Source organism: Oryx dammah, unplaced genomic scaffold (assembly GCF_014754425.2).
Source record: "Oryx dammah isolate SB20612 unplaced genomic scaffold, SCBI_Odam_1.1 HiC_scaffold_10, whole genome shotgun sequence".
NCBI classification, from domain to species: Eukaryota; Metazoa; Chordata; class Mammalia; order Artiodactyla; family Bovidae; genus Oryx; species Oryx dammah.
In genome coordinates, this window is record NW_024070194.1 from 75,383,076 (window position 1) to 75,404,278 (window position 21,203).

Consider the following 21,203-nt stretch of genomic DNA (forward strand, 5'->3'; position numbering starts at 1 on the left):
TTTCAGAGAAATACCTTCTTGCTTTTAGGTTGATTCTGCAAACTAGTCTCTCAAATTACTAGATAATAATATTCATATTAAAATAGAAAACATGTGAAATTGAAATCACTACTAAATATAGATGGAGTATTAGGCGATTCTAATTATTAGAAAAGTCTGATGGTAAATAGCTTATATATTGCTTCTTGCTTCAGAATGCAGTAATTTTAGATGTGAAAGTTACCAATCATTGATGAGAAGTCTGGACTACATTAACATTGAATAAAAGATTTATTGGGACTTCTTCCCCTGTGACATAAGATCGTTTATTTTTCCGAGCTCTCCAAACGATACGGTTGCCGAACCCCTTTCAGCTGGTCTCGCCTGAAAATAATAAACAGGAAGGACATTACGAATAAATATCTATAGCTCTAATTAAACCCTTTAATGCTGTCTTATATTAAAAAAAAAAATTCCCCACCACAAGTAAATAAATAAAAAGACAATGGAAACATCAACCCAGGAAGAAAAGTGATCAATATTAATAATAATACCTGTGAATCATGATATTTCCATCCTATCATGTAATAGATCTGATATGTGGCAGGCACAGAACCATCCTCATTTCTGTACATTTCTATAAAAGCAAATCATGGTTAAATTTTTTTTTAAATGCAAGTAGGAAAAAAAAATCTGTTCAAAAAAAGTTTATCCTCCAAAAGAGAAATGAATATTAGAATACTCATGGGTTTCTGAGAAAGGCTCTTGTGAAAAAATCCTCAACACTGAGAAGCTGACAGTGAAGAAATAGGGCTTTGGGGGAAAAGGATACAGTCACAGGATCTGTGTTTTGAGAGAACGACAAGAAATCTGAAGGTGCCCTAGAAAGGACAATACGATTTTAGGGGATAAGGATGACAGGGCACGGGATGGTAGCGAGCCTGGCTGGGAGAATGGGCAGCCTCCTTACCTCGGTACACTGCTGCAGCTGCCAGCATCGTGTCTCGGTGCAGGAGGGCTTTTCTATTCCAAGCACAGTTACTCTCACCCATCCCTAAAAACACACTGGCGGTTTGAGATGATTCAGCAAACACCCGAGCAGCTCAATAGCCCAGATTTAATCTTCTCTCATCCAACGGAATACCCGTTCCCCATCTCTGACAGTCCTTTTACTCTCAGATCATAGGTAGTGACCCTCAGGCAAAGCTACTTGAAGCTTCTGGGTAGTGAGACAAGTCAAATTCCAGGAGGCAAGCCCCATAAGCACACTTTATTTGGCAGCAATGGACTACAGTAAGCCAGTTGGACCAAAGCAAGGCCACAGGCCCTCCACGTGAGTCATCAGGAACTGGCAAGTGTCTTTCTAGTGATGCCACGTTTCATGCCCTTTTCAGCGGCTCTTTGAAGAAGGATAGGACATTGGTGCAACACTCACTCCTTCTAAGCCATAAATCTAAGTATGAACGTGAAATCTGCAAGAGGGTTTGAAGACTCATTGAACTGGGGTCTCCTGTGTTGCAGGCGGATTCTTTTCTAGCTGAGCTACCAAGGAAGCCTCATTAGGTCGTACCAAAACTACAACGTGTTCTCAGATTTTACAACATTTTACTGATCCCAGATTAGGAAACAATTATGTACATTCTCTTCAAGGGCACTTTTCTTAATGTTTTTAAAAAAGAAATTTTTAGATTTCTTTCCTTCAAATTGATAGCTAAAAGCTAGGATTATGTTATCTTCTTGTTCACTAAAATTTAATGTTATATATTTAATATTTTTAAAGCATACAGTCGAATGAAATTACTTTGAAAGCCCACATTTTAAACTAGCTTGCAAAATTAAAAGAATCAAAATTAAAAACCCTTTACATTTATTCTCTATATATTATATGATCAAAAATCAGTTTCTTAGTTTTGTTTTTCTACTTTTAGAAGAGATACCGATTAAATTCCCAATGTCAATGTTCTTTAGTTATTTAAAAGTAATAATCTCCCAGGTTTCCAATGGCCTTATGAAAAACAATCAACAAATTAATGAGTAAATCTGTTTGGTTTCTCCAATCCCCAAAAGGTCCTTATTATTCCCTAAAATAATCAAACTCTGATACTAAAAGCAATGTGCCATATCCTATGAATAAAACAGTCCCAATTCATTAAGAACAAGAGACATGTTATACAAACTAGTATCAAGAGATGAATCGCTATGAAGAGGGTGGATCTTATTCTTGCAGTCATGAAGTAGCTGGATGACCTTAGATCCATCACTCTGGGGCCTCAAGGTGGCCAGGCTAGATGATCTCTAAAGGCTTCCAACACTAAAATTGTAACGCATTACACAATCCAATATAAAAAAATTATCCTACATAATGACTATCAACTGCAACAAGAGGCCAGAGGCAAGCTGGGGCTCGTATTGGAAGGATTTCCTGCTGATGACAATAAATGGCACAGTGGTGCTTTCATTTAACTTCCCACTTGCTACGACTTACACAGTAGAGGCAACACCAGTGAAAAAAAGGCTTAATTTTTTTACTGGAAATACTTAATGCACCAGAAATTCTAAATGCCTTCTACAGAACTGGTATTGTGCCGTGCTAAGTCACTTCAGTCATGCCTGACCTCTTTGTCAGGCTCCTCTGTCCATAGAGATACTCCAGGCAAGAATACTGGAGTGAGTTGCCATGCCCTCCTCCAGGGGATCTTCCTGACCCAGCGACCGAACCCATGTCTCTTACGTCTCCGGCATTGGCAGGTGGGTTCTTGACTACTAGCGCCACCTGGGAAACGTGAAGAACCGATATACGGATATACTAATTAAGATAATTACGTACATTGATTTCTGATACAGAAACTCAAAGACACTAATGTGTTACTAACTGTTGCTATGGACAGCTACCCTTCCCTCACATGAGAATCTTCTCCTTAGAGAAGCAGTTCATATGGCACACAAAGTCTAGACTTTGGGATCATAATTCCAGCTCTGGCCCTTAAATAACCTGGGGCTTAGCGGTAAAGCATCTGCCTGCAATGCAGGAGACCCGGGTTTGATTCCTGGGTCGGGAAGATCCCCTAGAGAAGGAAATGGCAATCCACTCCACCACTCTTGCCTGGAAAATCCCATGGACGGAGGAGCCTGATAGGCTACAGTCCACTGGGTCGCAAAGAGTCGGACACGACTGAGCGACTTTACTTACTTACTTAGCTCTATTAAACTCAAGTTTTAACACCTGTATAACACAGCCTGGTAGACCCTTCCTGGAGACCACCTGGGAAACACATCTGGGGACTTCTGACCAGCTCTGGGCTTTGGGATAACAGAAGGATTTGGGTAACTGTTTAAGACTCTCAGTGTTTTTAAGGTTAAGTTCAATTGCTTATTAAAAAAAAAGGTCTAATTTATTATGGTTTACTAGGAACAAAATTGAGTATTGTCTAAAAAAATAACAACTGAACTTACCTTAAAACTACTGTGAAAGCCTCCAAAACTTCTCATGTGTTCCTCAGCTGATACACAATTTGTTTTGCAAAATTAGGTCAATGTTCTGTACTTTCTTCTGTGAATGAATAATAGCAGCTTAAATGAGAAACATCACCACCATCAAGAAAAAAGTGTAACATGATGTAAAATGCCGAAAACCCATGGGATGGTAGCACTGTCTTCCGGTCCGCAGAGCAGCACCCCTGGGAGTCTGCTGAGCGCCCCCTCCGGCACTCGCCCCTCGACCACCCTTCTTCCCACACCAGCTGCCTCGGGGCTCTCCGGGGGACAGTGGCCGACCTCTCAGGATGTGAGTGACGCTGCCACCCTGGGTTTAACCCCTGGCTCCAGCACTTACTCAAGCTCTGCACCTTGGGCTAGTCACTCCTCTGTGCCCAGTCTCCTCACGCAAAACAGGAGAGGGTAACCATGCTAGCCGGTCTCCCCTTCCTCACGAACAGGCCTCATAAATGATGCTGGAGGGTGAGCTTGCTCTCACATCAATCTGTCTCTCCTCCATACGAAATTCTCCCAACAGACTGCAGGGCTCCCCTGATAAAGTCTAGAAAAGCCTCTGAAGGACTCACCTACATCACTTCCCATCATCCTCCCATTCTACCTATCTGAGCAATGCTGAATTACGAGGCAGTTTCCCAGTTAGGAAAGTGGAGGCTGAGTGTCCCCTCTGGAGTCTCCGAGAGTTTACACAGGCCTTTCCCTTGGCCTGGAATGCAAGGCCCGACCCCCAGAGGGGCACCCACCCCTTCCTTCTTCCAGCATGAACTCGCTTCAGCTTAGGTGCTGCCTCTTCTGTAGAAGCATCCCTGATTCCCTAAGCAGACTTAGGGATTTTTCTCTGTGTTTCTCCCTGCACTTTTTAAAAAGAATTATCCCACTTTACAGTTAAAAGCATATGTCTATCTCTGCGTCTCTTTCTCTACTACAGCATACATTGCCTATGATCAGAAACTGTTATTTCCACACTGGCACATGGTAGACGCTCAATAAACAGTAAGTGAACGAATATAAAATCAACCAATTAATCCTTCTATCAATGTTGATAAATATTATTTTTACAAGTTATCTTTAGATAATTCCTCTTAATCCTCTTAAGAATAAGAAACATTAAAGACTAAAAGACACGATTTGTGTAAAAGGCTTTACAGTAAACAGAAACACTGGCAAAGCCGTTTAAAGGTGAATATTAGGCAACAGGTCCTCAAAATATATGACTGATTGAAACCAGCAGGGGGAGGGAAGGCAGGGTTATCAACTGGAAAGGGGCATGACGCAATCTTCGAGGGGCTGAAAAGGTATTAGTCTGTGGTTTATATAATACTTGAAAATACAAGTAGCTGTACAGTTACAATTAGTGCATTTTACTGAACACCTAGGCTAACCCCTATACTCTGTGAAGACACCCTCTCCCACTCCGGCTGTCAGACATCAGGCTCCCAGACCCTCCTCTGATTCAGCGAAGGGTCTGGCACCTGGCTCAGCTTCCCTCTGTACCCCACGTGGTGCCACCACCCTGGAGGACTTCAAGGTTAATAACTGGCAAGCACCAGGGCCTCTAAGACTTCTGAGGCTCTTTACCACCTGTGGGATTCTCCATCACACCACCTCTGCCATCACACCTGTAACGTGTCCTGGACGAGTCAGCACTTGTAACTGCTTCAACTTCTAAAATCACCAATCCAAATGTCCTATTTTCTGACCATATCCTCCTTCCTTCAAGCGTGTTCATATATTTCAACTATGATCATCCCCTGACCTCCTCTACTTTCTCTCAGTCCATCAGCTCCTCCTGACCCTTCTTTTTAAAATTACTTCCTTTTTCTTCCAGCTTAGATTTTTGCCCTATTATCTCAGTTACACTCTTGGAATTCTTTTTTGCCTTTGTCTTCTCGTTACTCTCAATCAGGAAAGCCCCAAACCAGACTGATACGACTCTGTTTTGTGCCAGGTCCCCAGCTGCCAGCTGTTGTCAGAGGAAGTCACAGATGCATCTGACCAACTTCAAACGCGTCCTTCAAATTTGACAACTCTCCCTGGTCCATTTACTTTCCTATTCTCTACAGTGACTATATCAAATCTCTACTCATTTGCAAACCTCTGCCCCTTTGAGTCTCAGTATACGACTTTATACTCTGCTTGAAGGAGAGCAGCGATCCATCAGATGGGAACCTCCTGCTATCAAACCCAACACCCGTGACCACTGCACTGTCCTTCTTCCCTTCCATGTGGGCCTGTCCCCTCTTGTCCAAGGGCAACCCTCCTCCTCTTATCTCATCCCCTTCCACCTTCTCGGGTACCTGACCTGATTAACTGTCCTCTCTCTCTCTTCTAGAGTCACTTCTTCTATGGAAGCACTTAGGTTTTTTTAATCAACTGTTCAATAAATTCAAGTCTTGAGACGAAACGTAATAAAAAAAACTTCAGCCCATCTCCCATTCCTCTCCCCCACTCACACCTGTAACCTTGCCCTCTCTCCCCTCTTCTTCATAATCAAGTTTCCTGAGAAGATGGATGCCTGCTGCCCTAGCCACCCCCTCCACAGGTGTCAACCTACTCCCCTTACCTCCGCCTCTCCCACCAAGCCCATGCCAACAGCAGAGCGCTCCCTGTGGTCACCAAAGCTTCCTCATCCTCCGTCAGTGGGCTTTCTGTTCAGTCCACATCGTGCTTCCGAGCAGCATCTGACGCTCCCTTTGCTTTGAACTCTTTAGGGTCTCTTAGTCTAGGTAATACAATCCGTTTCTGCTGTTTCTCCTTAGCACCCTGCTAGCTACACATCCTCAGTCTCTGCAGGCTCCTCCTCTTCTTATGCACTCATTGCGCGTTAAGTTTCCTAAAGGCTCCGGATCAGGCTGCTTTCTCTTCTCGCGTCAGGCAGCTGCTTCTCATACCACCTATTGACAGTGACTCACAATGTTTACCTGGGCCACTTGCCTCCTCTGAGCTACACAGCCACACACTCAACCCCTACCTGATGTCTCACCTCAGGGATTTCAGAAGATTTCCCACTCAACATGCCCAGGTGTGAATTCAAGAGCTGTGCCTGCTCACACTTGGCTGTCTTCTACTGTTTCTCTATCAGTAAAGGGCACCATCTATCTGGCTGTGAGAGCTAGAAACTCAGTGCCAGGTTGGAAACGCCTCTCTCCTTATCAGCCCACATGTAATCTACCAGCAGGAACTGTCACGTTTATCTCCTAAATGTCTCCTGAATCCAATCCATTCACTTCTCACCATCTCTACTGTCACCACCTTAGTCCAAACCACCATCATGTCTCAGTAAGCTTTACAGCAATGTCTCCCTACTAATTTATCTGCCAATCCACCTAAAAATACAAATCTGACATCATGACCCCTCCCCCATTAAAATATCTCAAGGGGCATTTTAAGAAAAAGACAAACAATCTTAACAAAGGCTACAAGGCCCCCATTTACCTCCCAATTTAATCAGTCCTCTCTTCTTTTCACTCCCTATCTTCTGGCCACAATGCCCCTCTTGGCGGTTCTTGCCATGTTCTCTCCTGCAACAGGGCCTTTGCACATGTTCTTCCTGCTTCGCCCAGTGGCCTCACTTCATTTTTCAGGGCACAGCCATCACTTCCTCAGACAGGACTTCACTGACTCTCCCAGACCAGGACCTAGCCCACCTAACCCTCTGGCAACCCCCAGTCCTACGGTAAGCCAGCTACTTGCTTTCTTATGCCTGGATCCAAGCTGCCAAGCGCTGCTCGAGAAAGTCACTGAGGTGTCCTGCCATCATCACGCACTCCTTCAGGAAAGTCCTGCCGGCCTTTCGTGGGCAGTCACCAAGTTCCCCTACTGCACAGCACCTACCACAAGTCTAGTTTAACATTTATCATTGTGGCTGCTGCCTCAGGCTGGCTGCACCCAGCTTGAATTAAAAACTCCATCAAGCCAGTCCACTTTCTCCTTACCCAGTGTATCTCCAGGGCTTGGCCCCAGTGCCTGCACAGTCAGCTTGCAAAATACAACTCTCAAAAGGGGCCTAAAAATTCCTTAAAGTATCTTACCTTGTAAATCTTCCATCAATTCAAACATCCCAGGATAGTTAACTTGAATTTCATCAGTGTCCTATTTAAAAAGAAAGCAGAATCTTCATTTGGCATTCATTACCAAGGATCTAGATCAGAGAAGAAGTCGCAGAAATTCCCCAGACCAATCTCTCACAGTAAGCAGGAATCTTCTTTGCAATCCTCTTTGCAGGTATTATCTCGCTTACAACTGATTTACAAAGATTTCAAATTGCAGGGTACATGCTTGCCATTTTAACAGTAACCTTCCTATAACGCCATCAACTGCTTCTAATTCTCTCCTTGGGATTCACACAAATAAAGTCTGTTCTGTACTCTGTAAACGATCCTTTTCGTCCAGTCTTTGAAAGTCTTCTAGGACACTATAACTCTTTAGGGGGAGGGTTAGGCTTCTAGACAAAATCCTTACACATGCCAACTTCATTTTTCTCTACATAGTCAATATTAATCTCTCTCTAAATGTGACACCCAGAGTCAGATAGGGTCATCCCCCAAGACGCTTCCATCCTACTCCCGGTGCTGCAGCAACACCACATGGACTAGCTTAGGGACGGACACACAGCTGGACAGACACAGTTTATTTCTTGAGTGACGTGGTGAGCAATGCGTCCCGCTCTTTCTCAAGTTTGATACAGCAGTTCACTGTTGGGACAGTGGCAGAGAGCACTGATGCTCCCCAAATATCCAGGTACTCCTGGACAGTTCACAGCCCCACACATGTCTTCTGGCAAAAGAAAAGTGAGGTGGAGGCAGGTAATAAATAGCTAGGGAGCCTTTTCCAGGGCATGTCTGGGGCAGTGACCTTATGGGACAGAAGGCCCAGGTGGCCCAACCACAGGATGGAGATGAGCTGCCCGACCAGAATGGTTGGGGTGGGTAAACACTGCGTGTCAGCCACTCAGATGCAGGAGTCTGTCTACAATGGAAACTAACCCTGAATATGAAACACTTCCTTTTTTCCCCTAACTGTGCTATCAAAATGCTGCACGTAAGTCAAATTTCATCATATTGGCACTACTTTTGAAGCGTCCAGATCTTTTTGTGTTCTGTAGCTTTATCTAATATCTGTCCAATTTTGGACTTAATGCTGCACAGAATCAAGTACAAAACCCTAAAGAACAGTTATCAAAAATATCCATTTTAATTCTTAAAGAAACATACAACAAAATGACCAATTACCATTTTTTTAAAACATTAGACACAAAATTACTTAGAAGCAGGAAATTAACATATACTGTTGATGAGGCATGTCAATTAATGCTACCTTATAGACAGTGATTTTACATGTCAAAATCTGAAATGCATAGATTCTTTGACTCAGCAGTTTGACAGATGTGCAGAGATTATGTGTAAAAGAAAATTCATGGCAACACTGTTTGAAAGAATATAAAAAACAAACAAACTGAAAACAATCTAAATGTCCATTAACAGAGAAAAGGTTAAATAAAGTGTACCTGTTCAATGAAATACTATATGGAAAGTGAAAGTGAAAGTCACTCAGTCGTATCTGACTCTTTGCAACCCCATGGACTACACAGTCCATGGGATTCTCCAGGCCAGAATACTGGAGTGGGTAGCCTTTCCCTTCTCCAGGGGATCTTCCCAACCCAGGGATCGAACCCAGGTCTCCTGCATTGCAGGTGGATTCTTTACCAGCTGAGCCACAAGGAAAGTCCGAAATACTATATAGCTGTCAAAAAAAAAAAAAAAGAACATGGTAGGTATATGTTTGTAGCGGAAGATCTCTAAGACAAGTTATTGACTGGGGGAAAAAAAGACTGCATATAGAAAAAAGAAAAAGAGTATATATATTGTTGTATATGTATGTTTAAGCAATATAACTGCACTCCAATCTGTGAGGAAGAATGTCTGAAAGGACATACACGACAGTTGACAAAAGGCATCCATGTGGAGAGGGACGGTGGCGGGGGGCAGGGGGAGGTGTCAGAAGGCAGGAGACCTCCACTCATTTTAGACCTGCTGTGTTACTCTCTCTTTGTCTGTTTTCTTTTTTTTTAAACACATGCATGGATTAAGTTGTATCTGCACTTTTTAATAAGACCATCTCTGGATAGTCCACTTCTTCTGTGTATTTTTCTACATAGGGAAACTATTTTTAAAAAGAGATTTTAAGATGAAAAAAAAAGAATTCCTTCTAGGCTGATGCCTATCATTAAACAATACCCTGTGAAAACATTTCAATGAAACCAACTAAAAGCACCATCTCCTTCTCAATCAAAAGAGTACCAAAATAGCCTTGTCAAAGGTCTTATTCAAATCAAGATGAAGGATAATATTCACAGTTTTCTCCTAATATACTAGTCTGGAAATGATTCTGAAAGGAGATGAGTTTCACTTAGAATGCCAATTGATTAAAAAAAATAATTCATTAAGAGGGTCATATATGTAAATATAATTATATGATATTAATTTAACTTGATTTCACTTTAAAAATAAAAATCCACTGCAATATAAAAGAAATATATCTAATGTTATATGCAACATAAACCTGCATAATTGATTATATAAAAGCTTTTTTGCATAGGAGTTTTTGAAAATTAGTCAGGATGCAATGTAAAATAGCACTGTGGAGACAATGTATATGTCTCCATGAATAAATCTGCATAAATTTATTATTAAATTACCCTCTAATTTTAAAACTGTAGAGAAGATCATATACCAATGGGAATCTTTCTGGAACACATAACCCAGAACACATAACCCACTTTACAACTTAGAAAGCTGCATGTTGTTAACATAATTTAGCTTTCTTTTGATGATTCAGGATAGAGGTTTCATCTTTTTCCTCACAGGCGACAACCTTTGAGTCCCCTAATATTCCTGCTGAGCTGTCTGACCAGGCACGCGCCCCTCACATTGGCCCATGAGGGCTATGTCACCTCCAGTCTAGCGTCTCTTCCCTTCCCTCTCAGTCCCTTCCCAACATCAGAAGCCCTGCAGTCTGTGCCCCTTGCTTTCTGTCAGCGTGGACGGACATGACCAGCCATTTTGGTGGGCTGATTTTATGACATATACTCACACTACACCTCCTTAAAAAGTTATTTTAATTTTAAGTCTGTCTAACCTGATCTAACCCTGGGCCTCATGAAGGCACAATCTCTCACTTCCACCTCACACGACACCACTTTCCTTGAGAGCGGGTGGGAGAGGGCATGCTGTGAACGCTCCTTAACACCGCCTTCCTCCCCACTGGGGATGCTCTGTCTCTTGTGGTACACCCAGCTCTGGATCTGAAGGGTCTGATGGACAAGCAGGTCTTAGAAAATAGCCTCCGTGCTAACTGAGGTCCTTTTCTTTTTGAGTTACTTATTTAGGTAACAAATAACTAAAAAGTTTACATTCCTACCTTGTGTCAATCAAGATAAAATACATTATTTCTGAACAGTGTGATTAATGGGTTACTCAATTCTCTTGATAGTTACCACAGTCAGAGTATTAAAGCCAGCTCTCCCAAGCAGATGTCCTAAGTCATTGACAGCAGTGAAAGGGGAGATATGTGGAGAAAAGCCCCCTTCCCTTTCTGTTTCCGCTAATTGTAAGGAACACCGCAGTTCAAAGAGCGTGTCACCTCCAAACATTGCACCAATGAACACTCCATCTGGTTTTAAAACATAATGAATCTGTAATAAATACAAACAACAACATGATTCAAAATTTCAGACACAAAAATGTTAAAAGAATAAATACATGGAATCTAGATCAGTATTTCATGATTACCATTCTTATTCTGTCAAGTTAAAAACCAGATAATTTAATAAATAATACTTAGACAACCAACTATCAGAAAGACTCTGCAGGATATTATTCTAAAGAAAGATAAACATTTACTGATGGTGTTAATATCTATAAGATACGTTATATGCTTTCAAATTTTCTAATAATAGACAAAACTTACTTTTTCAATCAGTAAAATATTGAAGGAACAAGATTTTTGATGTGGTACGTTACAGAAATCACTGTCCTCCCTGTATCTGTGCCCTTAGACATGTCACTTTGTAACAGCCCCCATTGGGAGAATCTGGACCAGCCCCACGACTTGCTCTGACCCAAAGAATGCAAAGAATGGCAGTGCCAAGCCGAGGGCTCGATGGCCTTGCTGCTTCCGCCTGCTTTCTAGGAGCCCCGTGTACGGGCCATGCTGTGAACAAGCCTGAGCCCGCCTGCTGAAGGATGACAGGAAGAGACATGGGGATCAGCCAGGAGTCCAGCTGAAGCCATCTGACAGCTCTGGGGCAAGCCACCCCCAGGTCAGACACGTGGGTGAACCAAGCCAGACCCAGAAGAATCTCCTAAGTCTGGCCCAAATCCCTAACTCACAAAATCATGACTTACTTTTTTAAAACACAAAGTTGAGGTGGCTTATTAAGCAGAAAAAGCTAATTTATAGGGAAGCCATTATGATTCACAACTAAAATGTCTAGTAACATTTTAGTTAAATATTAACATATCAGTTAATTAAGTTACACACAGAATTAAGGACAAATAACCAACTTATTTTTCAGCTGTAAAACAAAAACCATTTTTAATTGGTAACTTAAAACAATAGCAACGATCAATTCCAGAATCATAAATGTTTACTCAATGACTCTTGGCACGACAGTCTGTAACTAGTTTTGACTCTACTTTCATATAGGGCAAGGTGAACTCTGAAGTAAATCTGAACCCACATCATGGTAGGCTACTCTAATTCAAGTATATATCTTTTTTTTTCCTTTTTTTTTAACTTTACAATACTGTATTGGTTTTGCCATACATTGACATGAATCCACCATGGGTGTACATGAGTTCCCAATCCTGAACCCCCCTCCCACTTCCCTCCCTATACCATCTCTCTGGGTCATCCCAGCGCACCAGCCCCAAGCATCCTGTATCCTGTATCAAACCTAGACTGGTGATTCATTTCTTATATGATAGTATACATGTTTCAATGCCATTCTCCCAAATCATCCCACCCTCGCCCTCTCCCACAGAGTCCAAAAGTCTGTTCTATACATCTGTGTCTCTTTCGCTGTCTCGCATAAAGGGTTATCATTACCATCTTTCTAAATTCCATATATATGTGTCAGTATACTGTATTGGTGTTTTTCTTTCTGGCTTACTTCGCTCTGTATTATTGGTTCCAGTTTCATCCACCTCATCAGAACTGATTCAAATGTATTCTTTTTAATGGCTGAGTAATACTTGATTGTGTATATGTACCATAGCTTTCTTATCCATTCGTCTGCTGATGGACATCTAGGTTGCTTCCATGTCCTGGCCATTATAAACAGTGCCGCAATGAAAATTGGGGTACACGTGTCTCTTTCAATTCTGGTTTCCTCGGTGTGTATGCCCAGCAGTGGGATTGCTGGGTCATAAGGCAGTTCTATTTCCAGTTTTTTAAGGAATCTCCACACTGTTCTCCATAGTGGCTGTACCAGTTTGCATTCTCACCAACAGTGTAAGAGGGTTCCCTTTTCTCCACACCCTCTCCAGCATTTATTGCTTGTAGACTTTTGGATCACAGCCATTCTGACTGGTGTGAAATGGTACCTCATTGTGGTCTTGATTTGCATTTCTCTGATAAAGAGTGATGTTGAGCATCTTTTCATGTGTTTGTTAGCCATCTGTATGTCTTCTTTGGAGAAATGTCTGTTTAGTTCTTTGGCCCACTTTTTGATTGGGTCATTTATTTTTCTGGAATTGAGCTGCATAAGTTGCTTGTATATTTTTGAGATTAGTTGTTTGTCAGTTGCTTCATTTGCTATTATTTTCTCCCATTCCGAAGGCTGTCTTTTCATCTTGCTTATAGTTTCCTTTGTTGTGCAGAAGCTTTTAATTTTAATTAGATCCCATTTGTTTATTTTTGCTTTTATTTCCAGTATTCTGGGAGGTGGATCATAGAGGATCCTACTGTGATTTATGTGGGAGAGTGTTTTGCCTATGTTCTGCTCTAGGTGTTTTATAGTTTCTGGTCTTACATTTAGATCTTTAATCCAATTTGAGTTTATTTTTGTGTATGGTATTAGAAAGTGATCTGGTTTCATTCTTTTACAAGTGGTTGACCAGTTTTCCCAGCACCATTTGTTAAAGAGATTGTCTTTAATCCATTGTATATTCTTGCCTCCTTTGTCGAAGATAAGGTGTCCACAGGTGTGTGGATTTATCTCTGGGCTTTCTATTTTGTTCCATTGATCTATATTTCTGTCTTTGTGCCAGTACCATACCATCTTGATGACTGTGGCTTTGTAGTAGAGCCTGAAGTCAGGCAGGTTGATTCCTCTAGTTCCATTCTTCTTTCTCAAGATTGCTTTGGTTATTTGAGGTTTTTCGTATTTCCATACAAATTGTGAAATTATTTGTTCTAGCTCTGTGAAAAATACCGCTGGTAGCTTGATAGGGATTGCATTGAACCTGTAGATTGCTTTGGGTAGTATACTCATTTTCACTATATTGATTCTTCTGATCCATGAACATGGTATATTTCTCCATCTATTAGTGTCCTCTTTGATTTCTTTCATCAGTGTTTTATAGTTTTCTATATATAGGTCTTTAGTTTCTTTAGGTAGATATAATCCTAAGTATTTTATTCTTTTCGTTGCAATGGTGAATGGAATTGTTTCCTTAATTTCTTTTTCTACTTTCTCATTAGTGTATAGGAATGCAAGGGATTTCTGTGTGTTGATTTTATACCCCACAACTTTACTATATTCGCTGATTAGCTCTAGTAATTTTCTGATGGAGTCTTTAGGGTTTTCTATGTAGAGGATCATGTCATCTGCAAACAGTGAGAGTTTTACTTCTTCTTTTCCAATTTGGATTCCTTTTATTTCTTTTTCTGCTCTGATTGCTGTGGCCAAAACTTCCAGAACTATGTTGAATAGTAGTGGTGAAAGTGGGCACCCTTGTCTTGTTCCTGACTTTAGGGGAAATGCTTTCAATTTTTCACCATTGAGGATAATGTTTGCTGTGGGTTTGTCATATATAGCTTTTATTATTTTGAGCTATGTTCCTTCTATTCCTGCTTTCTGGAGAGTTTTTTTTATCATAAATGGACGTTGAATTTTGCCAAAGGCTTTCTCTGCATCTATTGAGATAATCATATGGCTTCTATTTTTCAATTTGTTAATGTGGTGAATTACATTGATTGATTTGCAGATATTAAAGAATCCTTGCATCCCTGGGATAAAAGCCCACTTGGTCACGGTGTATGATCTTTTTAATGTGTTGTTGGATTCTGATTGCTAGAATTTTGTTAAGGATTTTTGCATCTATGTTCATCAGTGATACTGGCCTGTAGTTTTCTTTTTGTGTGTCATCTTTGTCAGGTTTTGGTATTAGGGTGATGGTAGCCTCATAGAATTAGTTTGGAGGTTTACCTTCCTCTGCAATTTTCTGGAAGAGTTTGAGTAGGATAGGTGTTAGCTCTTCTCTGAATTTTTGGTAGAATTCAGCTGTGAAGCCGTCTCAGTTCAGTTCAGTTCAGTTCAGTCGCTCAGTCGTGTCTGACTCTTTGCGATCCCATGAATCGCAGCACGCCAGGCCTCCCTGTCCATCACCAATTCCCGGAGTTCACTCAGACTCATGTCCATCGAGTCCGTGATGCCATCCAGCCATCTCATCCTCGGTCGTCCCCTTCTCCTCCTGCCCCCAATCCCTCCCAGCATCAGAGTGTTTTCCAATGAGTCAACTCTTTGCATGAGGTGGCCAAAGTACTGGAGTTTCAGCTTTAGCATCATTCCTTCCAAAGAAATCCCAGGGCTGATCTCCTTCAGAATGGGCTGGTTGGATCTCCTTGCAGTCCAAGGGACTCTCGAGAGTCTTCTCCAACACCACAGTTCAAAAGCATCAATTCTTTGGTGCTCAGTCTGGACCTGGGCTTTTGTTTGCTGGAAGATTTCTGATTACAGTTTCAATTTCCATGCTTGTGATGGGTTTGTTAAGATTTTCTGTTTCTTCCTGGTTCAGTTTTGGAAAGTTGTACTTTTCTAAGAATTTGTCCATTTCTTCCACGTTGTCCATTTTATTGGCATATAATTGCTGACAGTAGTCTCTTATGATCCTTTGTATTTCTGTGTTGTCTGTTGTGATCTCTCCATTTTCTAATTTTATTGATTTGATTTTTCTCCCTTTGTTTCTTGATGAGTCTGGCCAATGGTTTGTCAGTTTTATTTATCCTTTCAAAGAACCAGCTTTTGGCTTAGTTGATTTTTGCTATGGTCTCTTTTGTTTCTTTTGCATTTATTTCTGCCCTAATTTTTAAGATTTCTTTCCTTCTACTAACCCTGGGGTTCTCCATTTCTTCTTTTTCTAGTTGCTTTAGGTGTTGAGTTAGGTTATTTGACTTTTTTCTTGTTTCTTGAGGTATGCCTGTATTGCTATGAACTTTCCCCTTAGCACTGCTTTTACAGTGTCCCACAGGTTTTAGGTTGTTGTGTTTTCATTTTCATTTATTTCTATGTATATTTTGATTTCTTTTTTGATTTCTTCTGTGATTTGTTGGTTATTCAGAAACGTGTTATTCATCCTCCATATGCTGGAATTTTTAATAGTTTTTCTCCTGTAATTGAGATCTAATCTTACTGCATTATGGTCAGAAAAGATGCTTGGAATGATTTCAATTTTTTTGAATTTATCAAGGCTAGATTTATAGCCCAGGATGTGATCTATCCTGGAGAAGGTTCCGTGAGCACTTGAGAAAAAAGTGAAATTCATTGTTTTGGGGTGAAATGTCCCATAGATATCAATTAGGTCTAACTGGTCTATTGTATCATTTAAAGTTTGTGTTTGTTAATTTTCTGTTTAGTGAACTGTCCATAGGTGTGAGTGGGGTATTAAAAGTCTCCCACTATTATTGTGTTATTGTTAATTTCCCCTTTCATACTTGTTAGCATTTGTCTTACATATTGCGGTGCTCCTATGTTGGGTGCATATATATTTATAATTGTTATATCTTCTTCTTCGATTGATCCTTTGATCATTATGTAGTGGCCTTCTTTGTCTCTTTTCACAGCCTTTGTTTTAAAGTCTATTTTATCTGATATGAATATTGCTACTCCTGCTTTCTTTTGGTCTCTATTTGCATGGAATCTTTTTCCAGCCCTTCACTTTCAATCTGTATGTATCCCTTGTTTTGAGGTGGGTCTCTTGTAGACAATATATATAGGGGTCTTGTTTTTGTATCCATTCAGCCAGTATTTGTCTTTTGGTTGGGGCATTCAACCCATTTATGTTTAAGGTAATTATTAAGAAATATGATCCCATTGTCATTTAGTTTATTGTTTTGGGGTCAGGTTTATACACCCTTTTTGTGTTTCCTGTCTAGAGGATATCCTTTAGCATTTGTTGGAGAGCTGGTTTGGTGGTGCTGAATTCTCTCAACTTCATATTTGAATTCTCCTTCATATTTGAATGAGATCCTTGCTGAGTACAGTAATCTGGGCTGTAGGTTATTTTCTTTCACCACTTTGAGTATGTCTTGCCATTCCCTCCTGGCCTGAAGAGTTTCTATTGAAAGATCAGCTGTTACCCTTATGGGAATCCCCTTGTGTGTTATTTGTTGTTTTTCCCTTGCTGCTTTTAATATTTGTTCTTTGTGTTTGATCTTTGTTAATTTCATTAATACGTGTCTTGGGGTGTTTCGCCTTGGGTTTATCCTGTTTGGGAGTCTCTGGGTTTCTTGGACTTGGGTGATTATTTCCTTCCCCATTTTAGGGAAGTTTTCAACTATTATCTTCTCAAGTATTTTCTCATGGTCTTTCTTTTTGTCTTCTGTATCTGGGACTCCTATAATTTGAATGTTGGAGAGTTTCATATTGTCCTGGAGGTCTCTGAGATTGTCCTCATTTCAATTCGTTTTTCTTTTTTCCTCTCTGATTCATTTATTTCTACCATTCTATCTTCTATTTCACTAATCCTATCTTCTGCCTCCATTATTCTACTATTTGTTGCCTCCTGTTTCTGATCTCATTTATTGCATTATTCACTATATATTGACTCTTTTTTATTTCTTCTAGGTCCTTGTTAAACCTTTCTTGCATCTTCTCAATCCTTGTCTCCAGGCTATTTATCTGTTACTCCATTTTGATATCAAGATTTTGGATCATTTTCACTATCACTATTCGGAATTCTTTCTCAGGTAGATTCCCTATCTCTTCCTCTTTGGTTTGGTTTGGTGGGCATTTATCCTGTTCCTTTACCTGCTGGGTACTCCTCTGTCTCTTCATCTTGGTTATATTGCTGCGTTTGGGGTGGCCTTTCTGCATTCTGGCAGTTTGTGGCGTTCTCTTTATTATGGAGTTTCCTCACTGTGGGTGGGGTTGTATCAGTGGCTTGTCAAGGTTTCTTGGTTAGGGAAGCTTGTGTCAGAGTTCTGGTGGCTGGAGCTGGATTTCTTCTCTCTGGAGTGCAATGAAGTATCCAGTAATGAGTTATGAGATGTCAATGGTTTTGGAGTAACTTTGAGCTGCCTGTATATTGAAGCTCAGGGCTGTGTTCCTGTGTTGCTGGAGAATTTGTGTGGTATGTCTTGCTCTGGAACTTGTTGGCCCTTGGGTGGTGCTTGGTTTCAGTGTAGGTATGGAGGCGTTTGATGAGCTCCTATCGATTCACGTTCCCTGGAGTCAGGAGTTCTCTGATGTTCTCAGGATTTGGACTTAAGCCTCCTGCTTCTGGTTTTCAGTTTTATTTTTACAGTAGCCTCAAGACTTCTCCATCTATACAGCATGATGATAAAACATCTAGGTTAAAGATGAAAAGTTTCTCCACATTGAGGGACACCCAGAGAGGTTCACTAAGTTACATGGAGAAGAGAAGAGGGAGGGAGCAGTTAGAGGTGACTGGAATGAGATGAGGTGGGATCAAAAGAAGAGAGAGCAAGCTAGTCAGTAATCACTTCCTCATGTACACTCCACAGTCTGGACTGCTCAGAGATGTTCACGGAGTTATACAGAGAAGAGGAGAGGGAGGAAGGAGACAGAAGTGGCCAGGAGGATAAAAGAGGGAAATGAAAAGGAGAGAGACAGATCCAGCCAGTAACCAGTTCCCTAAGTGTTCTCCATTGTCTGGAACACACAGAGATTCACAGAGTTGGGTAGAGAAGGGGGAGGGAGGAGACAGAGGCAACCTGGTGGAGAAATAGGAGAGTCCAAAGGAGGAGAGAGGCAGTCAAGCCAGTAATCTCGCTCTCAAGTAAAAATGGGTACTGAAGATTGGGTTTTTAAAGGTACAAAATTGATAACAAATACCAAAAAGCAAAGGTTAAAAATCTAGAGTAGAGGTTGGATTTTCAAAAACACAATATTAAAGAAAAGAAGAAGAAGAAAGAAAAAAAGACAAAGTCACAAGAATTATTAAAAAACAACAACAACAACCACTATATATATATATATATATATATATATATGGCGTTTGCTTTAAAAATAGGATCTTTTTTTTTGAAAAGTAATAGTAGGTTATAAAAATAAAAATTAAAGGAGAAACAGAGAACTTAAAAATTAAAAAATGTTAAAAAAAAGAAGAAAAAACAAACAAAAAAAAGAATGATCATAAAAATAGTAAAGCTATATCTGGGACTTTCTCTGGTGTTGTGGGCAGTGTGGGGTCAGTTCATTTTCGGATAGTTCCTTGGTCCGGCTTGTATTTCTCAAGATCTATAGGCCCCTTCCTATGTAGCCGGTACTAACGACAGGGTTTTAATCTATTGCACCTGTTTGCTGGTCTCTTCAGTGTCTGATTTCTGCCCTGACACAAGGTGGGCGGTGGTGGACACTTTTTTTTTTCCAGGCTCACTTGTTCAGTCATGCTGTGGGGAGGGAGGGATGCTGCAAACAAGTAACAGTGGCGTGTGCTCACAGTGTCTCAGCCATGCTGGGCCTGCCCCTGCTCACGGTGCACACTGCTCAGGTTCTAGGTTGCTCCGCCAGGAACCGTCTGAGGCCGGCCCTGGGCTGCATGCACCTCCCCGGTCTAAGCCGCTCAGGCTCAGGGTAGTCCTCAGAGGTGCAGACTCGGCTGGGCTTGCGTTTTGTGCCCTTCCCAGGTCTGAGTAGCTTGAGTGTTTGGCGAGCACGGTCCCTGTGACTTATCGCCTTTTCCGTCCCTGCTGCTCAGTTTTCTGGGTGTACAACTGGCGCCCCTTCTTAGGTGGATGGTGACTGTCCAGAACCCCAAGAAGTCTTGGTTAGCAAAGAAGCTTGCTTGCAGTTTGGTAGTTAATGTCTCTCTGGGGCTGCGATTGCCCCCTTCTGGCTCTGGCTGCCTGTCACAGGAGGGGGATGGTCTGCAGCTGGCTAATTCTGTTCTATCCTTTGTTCTGTGCGCGGTCCTGGTGGTGTCTTATGTTTGAGCTTTTCGCGTGGTAGCTATCCCTCAGTCTGGTTTGCTAGCCCAAGTTAGTTCACTCTGGTTACACTCGGGGCATTCCGGCCCGATTCTTAAAAGCACTGCAGCCCACGTCTCCCTGCCCAGCCCCCGCTTGCTAGTGGTGGATGCAGGTGTCTGCGCTGCTTCTCTGCTGGGGGAGTTACCATTGGGCTGGTAATCTGTTGGTTTTAATTATTTATTTATTTTTCCACCCTGTTATGTTGCCCTCTGTGTTTCCAAGGCTCGCCACAGGCTCGGGAGCAAGAGTGTTTCCTGCTGTTTGGAAACTTCTGTCTTTTTAAGACTCCCTTCCCGGGGCTCCCTCCCTACCTCTTTTGTCTCTTTTTTCGTCTTTTATATTTTTTCCTACCTGTTTTTGAAGACAATGATATGCTTTTCTGGGTGCCTGATGTCCTCTGCCAGCATTCAGAAGTTGTTTTGTGAAATTTACTCAGCGTTGAAATGTTCTTTTGATGGGTTTGTGAGGGAGAAAGTGGCCTCCCTGTCCTATTCCTCCACCATCTTAGGACTGCCCACCCCAAGTATATATCTTGAATGCATATTTAAAATATTATGAGGCAATTTTATATAAAACAGTATATAAGCAAACTGACTGTAAAAACCTTTTTCCTTCTGTCCCTTCAGTGTTACTTCCTCTTCTTGCTACCAAACTCTCACAGAACTAAGGTACCTAAAATTATCAGTTTGTTTCTACCTCAGAGGGCTTATCAGTTCCTGTGGATTTCACAAGAATGACTTCCCAATCTCTACCTTGAGTCTGGACAGCTTCCCAGGATCCTATATTTATCTTTTGGCTGCTGGTGCCATAGAGATTTGTCTCTTGGCAAAGATACCTCCTGCCCTTCCCCATGGCATCCAACATACAGAACACATATTCTCAAACCAACTCCCCTTTCCAACTGCTATATTTCTGTTAATTACCATCTTCTAGTCCCTTTATCTGATCATTACCATTCTTTTGCCTACTCTTACTAATTATCTCCAGTCATCCAGACTCAAAACTTGAAGGCAAGCTTTCACTCCTGACTCTCTTCATTCTTCAGTGCTAACCAGCCACCAGACTGTTGATTCTTACTTTACAGAGTCCTGAAGACCTCTCTCTTCCTTTTATCTCTACAGTCCATGGGGTCACAGAGAGTCAGGCACGACTGAGCAACTGAAAAACAACTGCCACCTAGGTTCAGTTTATTTCATGCTTGGACCACGGAAACAGTCTCTCTTTAACTTAACCAACTTTCTGCATCGGTTTTCTATTTAGCAAGATGAAGCTGTCTTGCAGTTATTTCCCATACATAA

The 21,203-nt window shown here is 41.4% G+C and overlaps 1 protein-coding gene across 4 annotated transcripts in view; it reads right to left on the reverse strand.

Moving 5' to 3' along the window:
• Positions 1–247: 247 nt before the first annotated feature.
• NDUFAF5 (NADH:ubiquinone oxidoreductase complex assembly factor 5) overlaps positions 248–21,203 on the reverse strand; it is a 34,059-nt gene continuing 13,103 nt past the window's right edge. The window contains exons 7-12 of one of the 4 annotated variants that reach the window (XR_005722451.1): positions 10,967–11,164; positions 7,503–7,563; positions 3,433–3,529; positions 950–1,033; positions 534–616; positions 248–363 (exon numbers count right to left, since the gene is read on the reverse strand). Coding sequence is in view for 2 of the 4 variants with exons in the window: in XM_040248286.1 (XP_040104220.1) it covers positions 271–363; positions 534–616; positions 950–1,033; positions 7,503–7,563; positions 10,967–11,164 (519 nt within the window). In the remaining 2 variants the exon portion in view is untranslated. Of the gene's footprint in view, positions 364–533; positions 617–949; positions 1,045–3,432; positions 3,530–7,502; positions 7,564–10,966; positions 11,165–21,203 lie in introns of those variants that run through there. The other 3 variants (XM_040248286.1, XM_040248287.1, XR_005722452.1) reach the window with 3 other exon arrangements.